The 17,067-nt window shown below is 48.6% G+C and overlaps 2 protein-coding genes across 2 annotated transcripts; both read right to left on the bottom strand.

Annotated features, from left to right (window-relative positions):
* Positions 1-6,354: 6,354 nt before the first annotated feature.
* TRIVIDRAFT_4744 (uncharacterized protein) lies at positions 6,355-7,767 on the bottom strand (the record flags this gene model as incomplete). Its single annotated transcript, XM_014101937.2, has 2 exons — positions 6,355-6,776; positions 6,894-7,767. 2 exons carry the CDS (start codon positions 7,765-7,767, stop codon positions 6,355-6,357), a joined length of 1,296 nt encoding a protein of 431 aa, XP_013957412.1.
* Positions 7,768-10,208: 2,441 nt separating this feature from the next.
* TRIVIDRAFT_64123 (uncharacterized protein) lies at positions 10,209-11,099 on the bottom strand (the record flags this gene model as incomplete). The annotated part of the gene is made up of 5 exons (XM_014102185.1): positions 10,209-10,241; positions 10,446-10,552; positions 10,645-10,697; positions 10,780-10,978; positions 11,045-11,099. The coding sequence occupies 5 exons, from the start codon at positions 11,097-11,099 to the stop codon at positions 10,209-10,211; spliced, it is 447 nt and encodes a 148-aa protein (XP_013957660.1).
* Between the last annotated feature and the right edge of the window lie 5,968 nt (positions 11,100-17,067).

Here is a 17,067-nt window from a genome sequence, read left to right as displayed (position 1 = left end):
AAAAAGACGGGTAAATTATGTTAGTCCTGTAAAAGATGCTCAGTATGCCTTAGAGCCTGAGGCATATGAGTATATACGAAGTAATTAACAACCTACCCCTTGACTCGGCCTTCGGTGGCCAACTAGTTGCGCTACGCAGTTAGTTGGCTACCGAAGGCCGAGAAAATTGACGGGTTTACCTATATGTGGTTATAACCGATACTTACTACCCACCAATTTGGAAACCAGTAAAACACCCAAAATGCCTCCTACTGGTGGAGTATCATCTTCCCTAAATTACCTGTAGAAGATACGAACATATCCCATCCTTGCCTAAGATGATTGGGCCACGGCAGAATTCTTCAAAACCTTGAGTGGCTGTATTAGCAACATCGAGAAACCCCTTACCGCCACACATCTCTCTATCTTGGTACTTCCGATGTGAGATCCAAGTTGAGTGCTGGATAATCACTCTATATAGTAAGTTTTTAAGTTTAATGTTGGCTTTTATCTTAATCTTAGCTTGATATTTTATCTACGTAGCTACACCAATACTGTCTTCACTAATTATGCAGGTCTCCCGTAATTCTTGGCAACATGGGCTAGGTGAGTAAGCATTTGCAGTCGGTTTCGACATTGGTAAACCTAGAATAATAAGGGAGTAGTTATTCAGCACCCCAAGTTGGTCACCCAGCATCTTGCGTCTCAAAATTAAAGCTACCTATGTATTTAGGTATTGGTAATGGTAGACACTAGAGAAATGGAACAATAGCAGCAGAAAGTAGCGATAGTAGTGATAGTAGCAAATAATTAAGAGACTGTGTATCTACTTAAGTAATAGTAAGTAAAGGAACTTTCCTCTACGTCTTGTTACGATACTTAAACTCCATATTGTCCTCGGGATGACGGATAGCCAAGTTGAGGTGCTGAATAACCCTTCCCATTAATAAATATGGCTAGGAGAATTTGTGATTCAAGAACCTCTGGGACAGAGTCTGGACGAAGGCCAACTTTGCACAGGACTCATACTGTATATCCTCCTCCTGACCGCTCAGCTGTGAACTTGGATGAAAGATGTCTTTCAGACCTTGCGGTCAGCATCCGCTCTAGCATTATTAGCCATCACAGAAGCTATTGCGATCAAATGAAGAGGACAAAAAATTGTTCGCCATTTGAGGCTGAATAAACGAGTAATATGGCGGGAAATACTCGGGAACCAAGAGCAATCAAGAAGTCTCGATCCTGGTCTTTTTTAAGAGTGGGAGACTGTATATTATGCAGAAGCTTGCATGTGGTTAGCTCGTTCCCCGCTTAACGGCTCAGATAACAGAGCACCTACCAGGGGTGTTGGAAGCAATTTAACCATAAATCAAGCTTCAATCAATTGCGGGCCGTGAATGGAAGACAGGCGGTTCAAATCATTTGGCGTTTAAACCTCTTCAGCCCATTTCATGACGCCCCATTTCCCGATATACAGTTTGTCCCGTTCAGGAAAGATCTTGTTTAACCCCAAGTATGAAATTTGCCATCTTTTGCATATTGTTGGCATAATAACAAGCAACCACTGCATCCATTTTAAAGTATGGTTTTAAAAAGAAGTCGCTCACATTGGTCTTCATACAGTCATTTTCTCCCCTCCCCTTCCATCTTTCCTGTGTTTTTCTCATATTAATGCATATAATTCATGATCAGGTATCAAAATCACCAGTAGCTATGCCTTGACGGAATAGAGTGACCACACCACTTCGGAGTGATTTCCCAATGGAGACTGCATGTGTGCTACGCTACACTCTATTGGTGGTGCTCTCAACCAACAACACTAATGGGGACTTCCAATAAACAACGGATAGTCGGCGGAGTGCCCCAATTAGAGAGCTTAATACGAAGTTTATACGAAGGTGATTGTCGGCAAAAACGAATTTACCCTCAGAACTATCGGCCGCAGTTCAGCCACTGGCCTAGCCTCATCCTCAAGTACTTTTTATGTGAATATGAATGGCAGGGGTACTGGGAGGCACAAGATAGTAAAGCAGTTTCATTCAGTATGTCTACTTGGAATGCGTTATAAGCCAGCAATTACTCTCTACATTTGAGATGAGATTTGGAGCTTTCTCTTCGACGCTCAACTCCTCCAAGCTTCCTAATTGATCGTCAAAACAAGTAGACACGTCGCAGCAGAATGTTAATCATCGTGCAATGTCGACCACACGGAAAACTGTGTCAACAAGCACCCGCGCCAATCTTGGTCCCTTGACGACAACTTTTAGTCCACCAAGAGGCTGCAAATCTTTACACTTCATTGATGACAATCTAGTCATGTTGAATGCCTACTCAGATTTTTACTGCCCTGATGATTGGAAGAGAACGAGATTTATTACATGTACCACGAGAAGCTGTTCAGGGAATATCATGGCTGAGTTTCGGCCTATTTCTCTCATTGAATCGTGCTATCCACCAGGACTAGGGCCATACTGGAGCACGGTGGCTGACCACTACAACGACGTCGAGATTTTTCCACCGGGCTTTTTTTCGCCTGGGCTTATTTGCCCTTCCGGTTACACGTCTGGTTGTACAGTAGTCCGCAGTACGGGGACTCCAGATCCCGCAGCCTCGAATACAGCGGCAAGTGGAAACAATGCAATATGGGACGTGCTACACGATGGTGAAACTGTCATAGGGTGCTGTCCATTGTAAGTAATGCTCGCGCTATCTCTCTGTGCCCCTAATATGCATTGATATGGGGATGATGGAAGTGATTGCCTGTTTGAAAGCAGGACTGGCGCCTCCTCCTTGCGGAGACACTGAAGCGATGAATCTCGCTATTAACTCTTATGTTTTTAACAGTAATTACACCTGTAACCCGTATGACCCGCATATATGCATCTCATATCCGCTTGATTCCGGCGGCATTACTGTGACCGACAGCGCGATTTGTTCTGATGTCATAACACCATATCTGACAACAGGAACCGCCGCGGTTGCTTGGGCGGCACGAATACTTTTGGTCAAATCAAATACCCCAACCGCCGGGTCGTCTACAACATCACCTACAGCATATCCTACGGATTCTCCCAATTCAACTCTTCCGGGGGCAACTGCGTACGTTGTAATTATATGCTTAGGTGGCGCTGGTGGGCTTCTCATTGCAGCATGCCTCTGTATCATCTGTATAAGGAGGTCATCACGAGAGGAAAAACCAAGGCCACTAGTTCATGCCGGACAGGGTAATTCAGACACGGGACAAAATGTAGAATTGCAGGGCAGCGGTGCAATCCCTCTTTCTGAATCAAGTGGTGCTGCGTTTGGGAATTCCCAGCCGGTTTCCTAGGTACCTTAAGTATGGGCATGCATGTAGACTTAACTTTAAGCTGTGCGTAGGTTGCTTTCAGCGGTATATGACGTTATTCGGAGCGTTTCAGGAATGATATGATCAACTCTTTAATGCGAAGACACTCATCAAATTCTCTGGGATTTGTGGCAGCCGGCTTATCACCACCATCCGTTTCAAGATCTGTATAGTTTTTATGCTACCGTTCATACTACAGGCAATAAAGGCGATCATCTGGGATAGGGGGTGCTTTTGGGAAGGCCATTCAGCACCCCGAGCTCGCTATCCAGCATCCCAACAATTATGAGAAGTCCAAGTGACATAACAAGAAGCAGAGGAAAGATCTTTTACTACCATTACTTACCTAAGTAAATAGACTACAGAATTGCTTAATTATCCATTACTGTAATTACTGTAGCTACTATAGCTTCTCTCTGCTATCATCGACATATTCTTCTGGTATGTGCTATCATCCCTTTAAATTTAAGCCACAAGTTGCTGAATAGCCAACTTGGGCTGTACTGAATAATTATTCCTTCTTTCATGGGATGCCTTTTAATGGAGCTTTACAACCAGCAATATTTCATCTTCAGACCAGAAAGAATTCGTTCGATAAACAAACTTTGTCTGGAAAGCGATTACTCCATTCTCTCAGCGCAGATCGAATCTGCGAAAGTGCAATGAGACAGGATATTTATATGTTTGGGAAAATTCTTTCGTCGCCCTCATTTGAGTAATTGAAGATGGTTTTTTGTTCATTTCTCCTGATACTGCCATTTGCTAAAGGTTTTACCATGAAGCTCTGATGGGTACAAAGCATCAAGACGGAGCTGAAGATCATATGTGGCGTTCGAAACACTAACTTTTCCCTTATAATAGACATTAATGCCACTCGTTCTCAACAAGCGCACCAGCTGGCTCGGGATCTTATGATTACATAAGCATTGCCCGGTTAGCTCAATCGGTAGAGCGTGAGACTCTTATGAGGCACACGTTCTGATGCAATCTCAAGGTTGCGGGTTCGACCCCCGCATCGGGCTCTTCCTATATTCTATACCCGAGACATCGAAAGCGCATTTCTTTTTTTGCATTTGCATGCACTGCTTTATTTTTTATCACTTGCTCAAATTACCTTTTTCTTTCTGTTTATGAGCCAGAAGATGGCTCTGTTTCTTGAGAACTATTCTTGGTGCTGTGAGAACTATTCTTGGTGCTGTGGTAACTGAGTGGGAATATCTTCATGTCTAAGCAAACACCATAATCAACTCTCAGCCAAGTACGGAGTATATGTAGTCATCTCTCAAGCATCACTCTCAAACCCAGCCGTGACGAGACTGAGCTTTAGATGAAGTTCTCAGAACAAGCTCGCGGCTCTTCTGCTTCTCTGCGCATATCGCGCTCATACAAGAAACAACCCATGATCACGCTCAATCCCAGGCATCACAAACACACACTCCAACCCGCTTCCCTGTCACATCACGTCCCTCTCAATAGGTACGTAGCAGGTAAATGGCGTCAATATCGGTAAAAGGGACACAAATCTCTCAGTCAGTACTACCCAAGTATATCTAGGTTTTAATCTTGCCGAAAAATGCAACCGTCCTCTCCACGCCCACCATTTCCCATCCCATGAGCTTATCATTCTTTGCTTCAAGGAGAGCCACTTGCATAATCTGGGCCAAAACCCCATCATCTTTCTCCTAAGCAGCAACTAGCGCCCGCGGCTCTTCATTCCCTCCGCCATCCTTATTTGTTTTGTTAATCATATGCGACTCCCCTTGTGCAAATTAAACGCCCCTCCTTCTTTTGCTCTACTCGGCATTTCCTTGCCGTGGGCTCACACCAGCTTTGGCCTAATGCGGATGGTATCAAATAATCGCAAAATGGGGGGGTGACGCGGCCTTCTTGATAGTAAATGGACAAGTCCACATATTACACTTCCGAGCAAAACGCAGCACCGGTACGGCAGTAAGGAAATTTCCCTAGATAGTTAACTCTTTTGTCTGGCACAGTGTGTGGATTGTTCTGCGACCGCTTACGAAATTATAGACCAAACAAACTGATTCCACAGCTTCTACGAATCTTAGTGTAAAAGAGAGCGTCAAGAAGTATTCCGAAACCGCCGAGATGATGAAAAGCCATCGAGTTAATACACAAAAGGCGTTATTCTTACTTTAGAATACTATGATTCATTTCATCTACAAGCTTCTGATATGCAGTTTTTGGCGACAGCCATGTACAAAGCAACGCTTAATATTTCAGCCATAAAGGTAAGAAGAAAACCATGCAACAAGGTTAATTGCGGAAATAGCGGGTATCTCAAGTTTAGTCTATTGCTTTTCGGGAGCCAGAAAGGCGTGGGGAAAGCATGCTTGTGACCGAATGATGGATTACGACATCTGTCACACCTCTGATATCATACCGCAAGGCTTCATTCCACATCTTTCGCTAGAGACAGCTATTCTTAGCAATACAATAGGCGAATACTTGTTTTCCAGGTCGAATAGCAGTCAACTACCTAGGTACTCTGCATGTCAACAACCTCATCGGCGTATTTGCTATTCTCGTGTCTACATATCAAATAACCATATAGTTTAGAGTTGACAACCTGAAGCTGCACATCACAAATACGCTCGATAATCGTAAATAAAAACATGGAATAGAATAAAATTCCACAATTCAACTATACTACTTATAAAAATAAGTATAAAAAGAAAAAGGGACCAAATCATTCTTTGGTCGTTCAAGTCTTCCCTTTTCGCCAAAGCCAAAGGTCCCATTGGCTTGTTGCCCAGTTCCGACCAACCCAAGCCAACCCAGAGGTGTACAAAGGAAATAAACTCCTATTTGAGGTAGAGCGGGTAATACAAACTCAAAAGCCCAAGTCGTTCAGCCAGCTCCTCCAGACGCCAGAGCGATGCATCCGATAAAAAGAAACGCAAAAAGAAAAACATGACGTGTATAGCCTCCCAAAGCCCTAGGTGGTTCTAAAGAAAGAAGAAAGAAAATATTAAAGAAAGAAAGGGATAGATCAGCTCTACGCTGCTCTAGATACAGAACTTGCGATCAAGCATCCTCAGGGCACGTGTATCCTCACTCGCGCCACCCTTTTCCGCAAGAGCAATGTTTGATGTCCTTGGGCTGCTGTGAGCGCTGCCACTTGCGCCAGGCTCCGAGTTTGGAGCCGGCGTAGGATGCAACAGCACGGACAGGCTCGCCTTGTTGCCACTAGTACTGTGCACCTCAAGGTGAGAACTTTGCGGCGGGCTCGAGCTCAAAGGCCGTGTAGGAGGGGTATGCAGTCCACTGTGCGCGGGAGCAAGAGGACCGCTGGCCATGGCACCCAGAGCTGGGAGAGGCCCTTGAGGCTTCTTGTCGGGCATGCTTCGCGAGTCTCCAATGGCAGCTTGCGCAGCAGCCTGCAAGGTCTGTTGGTGAGGAGAGTCGTGAATACGAGGCGGCGTCGGTCCTTGAGAATATTGCTGGCTAGGGTACGGAGGCAGAGGAGCTGCAGGCCTTTGTGTGTTTTGCAGAGGCGGCAATGAAGTACGCTCGTAAGACGGAGCACGCTCGTAAGATGGGGCACGCTCGTAAGGAACCGGGGCATGCGAGTAGTGATGTGGCGGCGGTGCCTGCGCTGGGGGCGGAGGTGGAGGCGGCGCATAGGCATGGTGTGGTGGTCCTTGAGGAGGATAAGGAGCCGGGAGGTGGTGGCCGGGGGGAGGATGAGAATAAGGGGCCGGAGCGTAATGGGCATACGGCGGTGTCGCAACCGGGGATGGAGGCCAAGCATATCCTGGCTGGGCATAATGAGACGCATATGGCTGATGGGCCGGGTGAGGAGGGTGATGCTGAGGTGCAATCATGTAGGGCGGCTGCTGCATCGGCGCCCTGGTCAGTGCCGGTGTCTGGTTCGTCTCGCCCATGCTTGACTCGGGATACATGCCCTTGACGGGGACGATTGCTCGCAAGTTGGGATCGGTGGTTGGTTGGGGGAGCTCGGGCTGTCCAGGCTGGGGTCGCGAGTAGTATGAGATAAGATGGAGATGCTGGCCGGTCGAAGTCGTGATGCTAAATGACTGCTTCATCAGGCCATCCGCCTTGTATCGGTACCCCTCTGGTTCACCATCGTCGTGATCCTCGTCACTGCCACGGCCGGATTCAGGAGTCTTGCCGTTCCCTCGTCTGCTTCCACCAAAGCCGCCGCCTCGCTTGCCCTCCATTTCGCGGTATGTCAAGAAGCTGCCTGATACTCTGCTGGCACTCCATGACTTTCCATCAGTCCATCGCCTCATGCCTGCTTCCCGCTCATCCCAGACGAAAACTGAACCAGATCGGATAGACTGTCTTTCTTTCTCGGACAGTCGGCGTTGGACTCGGGGCAATAGGCCTAGCCGACAAGCTTCAAACAGCTTGATGGCATCCGCCGGAGTTCGTACGTAGCCGTGATACGTCTCCATCTTCTCCGAAGCCATTGGTTCGGATTTGTACATGTGTAAAGCGTCCGATAAGACGGACTAGTATTCTCCCAGATGAGAGTTGTAGAGAGGGCCGGATCACTCAGACACGGTGGCCTGAAGCGATCTTTTGTTAGCCCGGGGAATCAAGAGAGTTGATATCTGGACTTGTTATCTGCTGTGGAATACAACAGCAGGTCGTCTCCAGTAGTTGTCGAGGCTGACTCTGTGTGCTTCAAATATCACTACGGGATATGGGTTAGTTGATTACGCCAAGAATGCCGCAGTTGGGAATATAAGCGAAGACAAGGTCGTGCTTTGCATATAGAAGGGGGGGATGAGATGGTTGACGCCAAGACGCCATGCTTCAATTTGAGAGGGTTCATCTGCATCATATGTACCCTTTTGACTCAGCACGAGCTGGCAGATCCGCCAGACAAAGTAACACATTGTGTGTGAAGCAGCGGATCGCTTGAAGACGCTCAACCTCTTTTTAATCCATCGAGCCATCCGTTGGAATACACAGTCGCAAATCGACGTCTCTCGTCTGATTTGGTGGCGATGCCGCTCGGCGATTTGCAGGACGGAGCACTTGCAACGACCCAAGGATGCATGCGTTTGCGGTTCCATCAAGGCCGAAACTGCTCGACTGTTTCCGGCATGTGCTGGAGATTCTGTGCGCCTGAAGCGCATTCCCACAAGGCCGCTTCCCGGGATGCTGACCGAGCTCTGGTGTCCCCTCTTATTTTTATTTCTTTTCCTTGTTTTCTTCTTTCCAATCTCTTTTTTTTTTCGGCTTTTTTTCCTTTTGTAATTTTTTTGCAATGCTTTTATTTCATTCCCAGTCTCTCTTTTTTCCCCTTCTCACAGAGCCGTTGCCTCCAGGCAGGCAGGCAAGAGAATGGATGAGGCGGAAAACACCACAGCACAGAGGGAGCACAGCAACGCCTCAGCATGGGAACACTAGATCCATGCAGGCAGCCTCGGGAAACAAAATCACCAGTGTCATGGAGGCACGCGGATATCGTCGCAAAGGAAGGCAGGAAAAGGCAGGAGATGGAGGGACAAGGAAACCAGCTTACCTATGGTGGTGGATATGTATGTACCAGAAGGATAACAATGTACTCGTAGTCGTAGCCAAGAAGGCGGAAGAGGCAGGGGAAGAAAAAGAGGCCGGGCAGCCGGTTTTATGAGATGCAGCAATCCGAAGAGCGTCTGGGCGCAATCGCAAAGCAAGACCGGAATCTGCACACGGAACAAGGTTAAAACTAACACATATAAGCCACAAAGGTAAAAGGAAGAAGACAAGAAAAGATGGAGGAGAGAGGGAGAATTAAGGTTGGGCAAGCCAAGTGAACAGGGTGTGGTCATGGATGGATAAATCGGCTCGTTTGACGCAGGGACGTGTGGGGTTTGGCAACAGGGGGGGAGGGGTGCAGTTAGCGGGCAAGTCTCAGGTGAAATGCGCTGAATTTTGGTGAGATTCGGCCGTTTTTAGTGGTGGCTTTTAGCGATGCCTCCGTAAAGTTATAGCGATGAATGGCTTTTTTGGCCACCCCAGCATCCGGGCTGAAGTTGAACTGTGCTGCTGTGACGAGAGTGTTCAAATCAAGATGCACTGAACGGAGGAGGAACGAAACAAAGAAGTAAAAAAAAAAAAAATAAAGGCAAAAATAGAGTAAAGATGAAACAAAAGCAAGCTGAAAAAAAAAGAAAAGCAAAGCCGCTACGGTCCTCTGAAGATGCAACCGCCTGCCTACCTACTGTACTCGTACTGGACCCCTCAAGATGCCAAAATCAACTCAAACCAACCGCCAATGATTTGGATCCCATACGGAACCTCAGGTGCCGTGTTAGCCTCCAACCCGCGTGCCGAAGCGCCGTTCTGCCTGTTTCGCCCAAATCTGTGGCGGCGAGGGTCCGACTCCCGCTGCCAAATCGCTACTCTTTTTTTCCCTCTATTTCTCCTTCTCGCCGTAATGAATCCGCCGGCTCATCTCAAGCTTCGTCCCCGTTTCACAAAGTTTGAGAGAGCGAGTTGTACCAAAAAAAAAAAAAAAAAAAAAGGCCACGCGTGCGATTTTTGTTAACGAGGATAAGGGGCGTCTTTCTTTCTACATGCCCGGTGGAAAAGTCGGATCAAGCGAGATGGAAACAAAGCATCGGTCTAATAACCTACTGTACAAGGAAAAGGGAGGGGGGGCAAGGATTCAAGAGATGGCATCTCATCTCATATCGTGTCATTCAGCAACCCGTCATGCACAAGCCCGGTCATTTGCTAGCCCTGCCATGGAAAAGACGGCATGCCAAAGGAACAAAGACCCAAGCGACTACTTCCAATGCAAGAATAGCAGAGGAACCAGCAACGCAAAATAAAAAAAAGTCCGTGTGGGGTGGACGGAATCGGCGTGGGCGGCCGGGAATAAAGCACGGGGTTCAATCGGCTAAGCCAAGAAAACACCAAGCAAATCCCAACCCTAAAAAAGGCACCACAATTTATTTTGCCTGCTCTCAAAAAGTCCGGTCGTCCTGGTGCCGGGTTTGCCTGAGCTGATGACTCGCGCGTCCCGGTTTGCCCCCCCGATTTCGTTGAGAGATGCCCAGAGGCAACGATGGCTATCTCGACAGGGCTTCGGTGTCAATTTCTGCCGCCGGGGAGAAACTTCAGCTATTAAACTTACGAATAGTAAGACGTCAGAATTGTAGTTTTTTTCTTCTTTTTCTTGGTTCTTACCAGCCCACCAAAAGATAACGCAGTCAAAGTGCCAGTACGACGAGGCAGAGACGGCTATAGATTCCGTCTCTGTATTAGTAGTACATTACCTGATATGGTGGCCCGTCGAGTCGAGCACTAACAGCAAATGGTGCAAAGTCACTCACATTCGCTCATGACCTCGAGTCCCACGAAAAGCGCCGCGCCGCTCCGGGACTGGCTGGTATAATAAGGTCATAGAATTCCTCCTAAGCTTATTTTCAATACTCGCTGACGAAAAGGCTTAGCATGCCACCACTGACTGCGTAGCGCCAATTCTCGACATGGGAGACCCTGTCGGTTCTACACCTTTAAACCAAAAAGCGTCGTCGCTGCACCCACGCCCCCCCTTTTTTTGGCCCTTTCTGCATCCTGTGCTGTGCCGTTTTGCCCGCTGATCCGCGCGCCTTTTGTCGCTATGTGCTGTAATCAATCTCTTTTTCTTCTTTCCCAGTTGATCCCCTAAAGAACGAGATTCAGGTATCTGGCACCCCCTTCTTTCTAAGCACCCCCCTAAAACCAACAAACCGCCGAGGGGAGCCCATATTCTGGGTAAGTCGGCACGGGGGCTGTCATGGCCCATGGTTACGCGTTGCGAGGCTTTGACGTTGGTGACATTTATGGAATACGGAGTTGGTACAGTCGTCTGTACGGAATGGTAATATGTTGATGCTATAGAGCCCCGTATTCGTCCTTGATGGCATATTACACGTATATACACGCGGCCATGGAGGATAGGATGATGCTGTCCGTTTCAGGTCAATGTAACTCCTAGATCCTCGCCAGAAGGATTCAAGAGATAGTACACGTATAGACGAGTACATCGCCAAGGTACCAAGCAACAACTACTACCTAGTAGGTGGTAAATCGCCAACAAGCATACTTAACAAGCATCGGTGTTCCTCTCGGCGATGCTACTGCAAACTATATCAGCGGCTGCTATTGGCAGGTACTTCCGCGGATGTAGCGGCTATCTGGCCTCATTCTTCACCAAGCGCTAAAAGCCGCGTCTCCAATCTTCACCCAGCCAAAGGTGCCGTGGCTGCCGTGAGGGGGCTTGCAAAGGTCCATGATTTGCCATTGCTTTACTTGCGGTTTTCGTCCTATTTCCCATCCTATTTTGGTGCTATTTTATAGATTCGTCCACCGGTCAAAATGGGTCCCCCCCGCTGATGGAGCTTTTTTTCCATTTTTTCCATTCCAGATCCCGAGCATTTCTTTTCTCAGGTTGAGCGGAGCTCGAGACGCCGAACTTCCGACAAATGCAGACGTATTCGCACCCCCTTTGTGCTCAAGTCAAAGCTTGGTCATGCCGTTTTATCCAAATACGGGGTGCATGACGAAACTGGCGCTCGTATACAGGAGAGAGAGGAAGAAAAAAAGGAAAACAAGAGATCGGATTTGGTGATAAGATGGCGCAAAAGGAGATGGCTCCGTCAGGTTTAATTTTAGAATCGCTGGTAGAAGCCAACCGTCCTCATGGTTCACCGCCACACCTAAGACGGCATCATGAGTCTCTGTTGCTGCCGAGTTGAATTCCTCCGAGGCGTCAGCTGTGGTTGTGCAGCAAAAGCCAAAAGACGCCTTATCAGAGCAATCGGCAGCACAAATTAGGCCATGCAGATTAGGCCTTACTAGGCACAGATTAAGGTGGCCGCGTGCTAACAACGTGAAGCTAATTAATTGATGAAGACGTCGGCCGTACAAGGAAGGAGGACCACCAAGCGGCATCTCGGCTCCAGGAACTACAGCACCTGTCCTTGTAGTGCGGCTCCCCACGATATCAATTATCCCGCAGAGCAAGATTGGCTATGCGTATTGCCTCGAAACGGACATGAAGCCAGCCTGGGGCTCCCTTACCTAGAGCTGCGCAGCCAGCCCGTTGTAGTAGTTGCGGCCGGACTTCCAGCGGTGCCTTGTCGCATGTAACGGTCGCCGTTCAGGTGGTTTGTGGCCTCTTACAGTATTCGTATGAAGCAGCTGCTGGCATTCGGGACTCATTTGCCGTGCGGGCAGTTTCGACATGCCGTGTGGTGCCGATATCCAGAAAGGCACGGGCCACTCACTTGCTTTGCCCTGAAGCTTTTGCCAGTAAGAGCAGGTATCCAGCAATGTCTGTACGGGGTAATAGCAGCACGGAGCGGTCCTCGTACATACGAAGTACAGGAATTGGGTGGTACGCGCAACACTGTGGGTGATGCGTCGCGCCGATCCCGCGAGGTTAACAGGTAAGCATGTTTGCACTAGACCCGTAAGAGGGAATCCGCGTTGCACAAGTCATGCAGACTCGACGTCTCTGCCCGTTGGCGGGATTCGCATCTAAGATCTTCAGCAGAGGCTGTTTTTTCGTCCCTTTGGAGGAGGCCTTCAAACATGCTTATCCATGCCATTGGTTCTTGCTCGTACGAGTACATACTCGTAGTATGTACCCCAAGTAGAACAGTTTCCAAAGGGGGAAGACAGTCCAACAGCTACCAAGCAGAGCAAAAACAAGCAGCAAATGACGTGACGATAGATACGCTGCAAGAGTCGTCAGCGAGGCGCGAGATTCGGTTGGGTCGGCCAGCCTTGCTCTGGGGCGGATGCGCACACGCCCCCCCTGGCCAGAACGGGCCTAGAAGGATACCGAGGGTTTGTACACACGAGCAAGAGAAGCACCACAGTGCCTCTGCAGCCCCGTTATGACGTCGCCATCAGCATGCCGAGCCGGCTCCGGCGGCGTCAAAAAGGCTTGGGGGACTTGGGGGGGGCTGCTGAGACATGCTTCCGGGTCTTGACTTGACTCTGCAGGGCTTAGCATGAGACAAGAAGAAAGAAGACGACGAAGAAGAAGAATGTAAGTACCTACCTACGGACGACACGGTAGCGAACGGCATGAGCGGGTGAACAGACTTGATAGCGTATTAGTGCAGTCAATTAGTATTGATCTGCTGGGATCAGCACCGCACAGTGCGGCTCTGGCTCGACCAGCGCTGATAAGCTGCTAGTCTAGACTCTGGCGTCCGGGTAATCGGCTTCCAACATCGCTTCCATCCCACAGTCTGGTTTCAGAAATGGAACTGGGCCTGCTTCAACTGGGCAAGGGCGAGATAGATGACCTTCCCAATCTCTGCGGTCGCCGAGAGATTGCACGATGTCTTTCCCTTTTGCATTGAAGCTGCTTTGGGGTCCAGGTCGAAAACGGGCGATGCGAGATGGGCTGGTGAGGCATCAACGCCAAGCGAAGATGTTCGATCCAGCGAGCGGCCCGGCAGGGATGAAATACTACCAGGAACCCAGCACAGTTGGTGGTAATTACCTACCTAGGTAGTAATAGCAGCTAGGGGGCCCGACACATATTACGTGGCATGTTTCTGAAAATGGCCATGCTTGAAGAGAGAACAATTTTATAATAGCCAATACTGTGCTTTGATTGTACCTGTGTACTTCCCCAGCCTGCATCTCATGACCAAATCATCCATGGCAATCTTCATGTCCCCATTCATTCTCTGCAGCCATCACCCCAACAACAACACACACAAAAAAAAAAAAAAAAAAAAGAGCACCTATATACAGTACAGCACCGCCAGCAGCAAACCGGCCAAACCGCAATCCAAAACGACAACCAGAAAAAACCACCACCACCACCAAAAGCAAAGAGGGGCGGAAGGTCATCAAACCATGCCCTTTTCCCACAGGATGCACCGACCTTGGACAGCCATTGGACAGGGGCCAGGGATTGGTGGAGGCGCTACGGCAAAGTCGGCCGGGGAAAAAAAGTCTCTTTTCTTCTTCTCTCGTGTGCGGCGGCCCACCGAGAGCCAAGCTCGCGCGTTTAAGCATGAATTTAAGCGTTGTCAGCCACTATGCTTGGCGCGGCAGCTATCGTCCAATGTCGCCTTGGGGAGGGGCGTGTCTGTACAGTTTGGGTCTGAGTTGGCGATGCTTGTGTTGGTTGTGCGCACGAGTCGTTGACGCGAGCCGTGTAGCACAACCCGCCGTTCTGCCGCCGCTCCATCAAGCAGCAGCGCCCTTTTGCACCCAGAACTCCAGCCCGGGCACCCGCAATTCTCAATGGCCAGCAGCTTCAGATTCGCTCTTGCCTGGTGGAAACGGTGGCTTGCTGGGTGTGGAGCCGCTGGAGCACTTGGCGTAAATCTAAGATGCCGTGCTTGCCGACTTGGCTCCCAGGGAGGGGTGGACAAGTGGAGTCGCGAGTTCTCGACGGGCAAGGGCGTCTCGTGGCATTGACCGTTGCTGATCCTGAGCTTGGCGGATTCTAATCATGGGCCAAGCATTATCATCATCAGAGCGGATTCCGGAATGCGTGCAGCGCTTCATTTCCGCATCGCCAAACGACCGACCAGACGCTTTTCGACATAATATTCAGCGTCCCAGTAGGAATACCGAATGGTAATACCGAGCGTGCTCGAGTACGAGTAGTAATACTCCGCACCCGGGCTTTTCGAGACACGCAGTAAGATCCCGATTATCCGTCGACGAGAAACTAGCCTCAGCGCCGGGGCTCCTCTTTGGCATAAGGTTAATTCATTGGTCTGCTTCAGCGCATGGCTCGTGACTGATGGCCGCATCCCTAGCCAAGCTCCCTCAATCAATACGTGCGTATTACCTACAGTAGTATCTACTTGTCTACCTACCTATCCATTAGTGTACGAGTACCCAGGAGCGTAAATGCTGTACAGCACAAGTGCCCAGGCTAAAAGACGAGTGTAAAAACCCCATCCATTTGTAATGGATGCTACTTACTAGCAGGCTTGGTTATGTGGATGCCTAGAGAGCGAAAGAGCGAAATGCTACCTGTAGTTTTTTTAGTCTTCAGCTGTCCCTTTTTCCGTGCCCATGTTTCGACTAGTTCCCAAGGTGGAGTGCAAGGATCATCACAGGCATACAAGTACATTCCTCTGCACTTTGGCCAGCTGCTCGACGTCGTGTTCAGCTGGATTTGGAAAGTCGATGGGTTAGTTTGTCTCGTCCAGCCCGAGCCCTAATACTACGTGTCTTGGCTCGAGGATATGCTTATCCAGACCGACGGGCACCAACAAGGTGCTGACCAAGTTCTATTAATGAATGCTGCTATCTGTGGTTAATATTAGATCCAGCTGATCATGACGCTGCAGGGTAAGCAAGAGGCAGCCCGCACTCTCGTGGCCGTTCGCTTATACATACGACTGGGACCCATTGGTGCGGGCTCTGGTGCATGTATTTTTGGAATCGTTGGATGAAATGGCAATGTGATGAGCCTTTTGAGCGTCATGTTCCCAAGGGGGCCCCAGCTCGTTTACAAACGAGCTTGGCAGGAATTACGAGTGTGAAATCCGATGCAATACGGGAGGGCACAAGCCATGGCGCCAGTTCTTGGGCTACAGGGGGGGGGGGGGGGGGGCATAAAATCAAAACAAAATAAATAATAAATAATAAACATCGTGAAGTAAAAAGAGAAAGGAGATTTACCCGTGAGTGTTTCACCATTCCACATCTCGCTTCTAAAGCGATGCCGGACTGCCTACTCCGTACACATACCTACTTATCTAGTGCAGAGTAAACGCCATCTACGCAACATGAGCATGGATTATTAGCATTTCGGCAGTGTAATGAAGCAAGCACCCCTAACTTTCGTGAAACACATCCATTACCTACAGTAGAGCAAGCAAACAAGAAGTAAATAAATAAAAGAGATGCAGAGTTTCTCAATCCCTTGGCGCCGAAGTCGCAAAATGGCATTTCGCTCAACACACACACACACACACACACACACAAAATAAAGAGGGTCGCAACCCCCCCCCCCCCCCAAAGCCTTGCATTGTTTCGGCGTGCAGAAATAAACAAATAAACCCAGACACGAGGCAAAAGCTTGGCCCTTTTAGCAATCGAGGTGATTGGTCACACGCGCCTGAGCCCTTTTTTTTTTTTTTTTTTTTTGCCTTTGGCCCCTAAGAATGGCTCCCATGCATTAGCGGCCATGGCGTAACCTTACTCTTAATCCTATCGCTGCCAAGAAATGCGAATCTGGGATGACGATTTATTGCCTCTGCGTTTTGTGATGCCCTCCGCACATGCAGATGTCACTCTCACATGCTGATATGTGATTGTGACAGCGGTCCATATGCAAAGCAAGTATGATTACTATTACTATCATTATTAATATTATTCTTTTCTTTTCTTTTCTTTTCTTTTCTTTTCTTTTCTTTCCTTTTATTTCTTACTATCTTTGTTGCCCTTGGAGGGATCTGCATATTTCTGTTCGTTTCTGGATGCCTACCAGGACTTTACCACAGCGGATGGTCCGGAACAGAACCATGCTTTTTCATCTTTTCTTCTCACTTCCCTTCTCCTTTTCCTTCTTTAACTTTCCCTTTGCTCTGCAGATGGCATGGATATATACGAGAAGAGGCACATATGCACACACCCCAACCTTTTATGAGCCATCGTTGCCATTTGTCACAGAAACCAAAAGACAAATATCGTCACTATTCTGAGGTTGTAGCTTGTGCAACTTGATTGGAAAACACCATCATCGGTGGCTTGCTGGACCGGCATATTTGCACAAAGCG

The sequence above is a fragment of the Trichoderma virens genome (genome assembly GCF_000170995.1).
Source record: "Trichoderma virens Gv29-8 chromosome Unknown TRIVIscaffold_5, whole genome shotgun sequence".
NCBI classification, from domain to species: domain Eukaryota; kingdom Fungi; phylum Ascomycota; class Sordariomycetes; order Hypocreales; family Hypocreaceae; genus Trichoderma; species Trichoderma virens.
The sequence above is the reverse complement of the archived record's forward strand: the minus strand, read 5'-3'. Positions and strand labels throughout refer to the sequence as shown.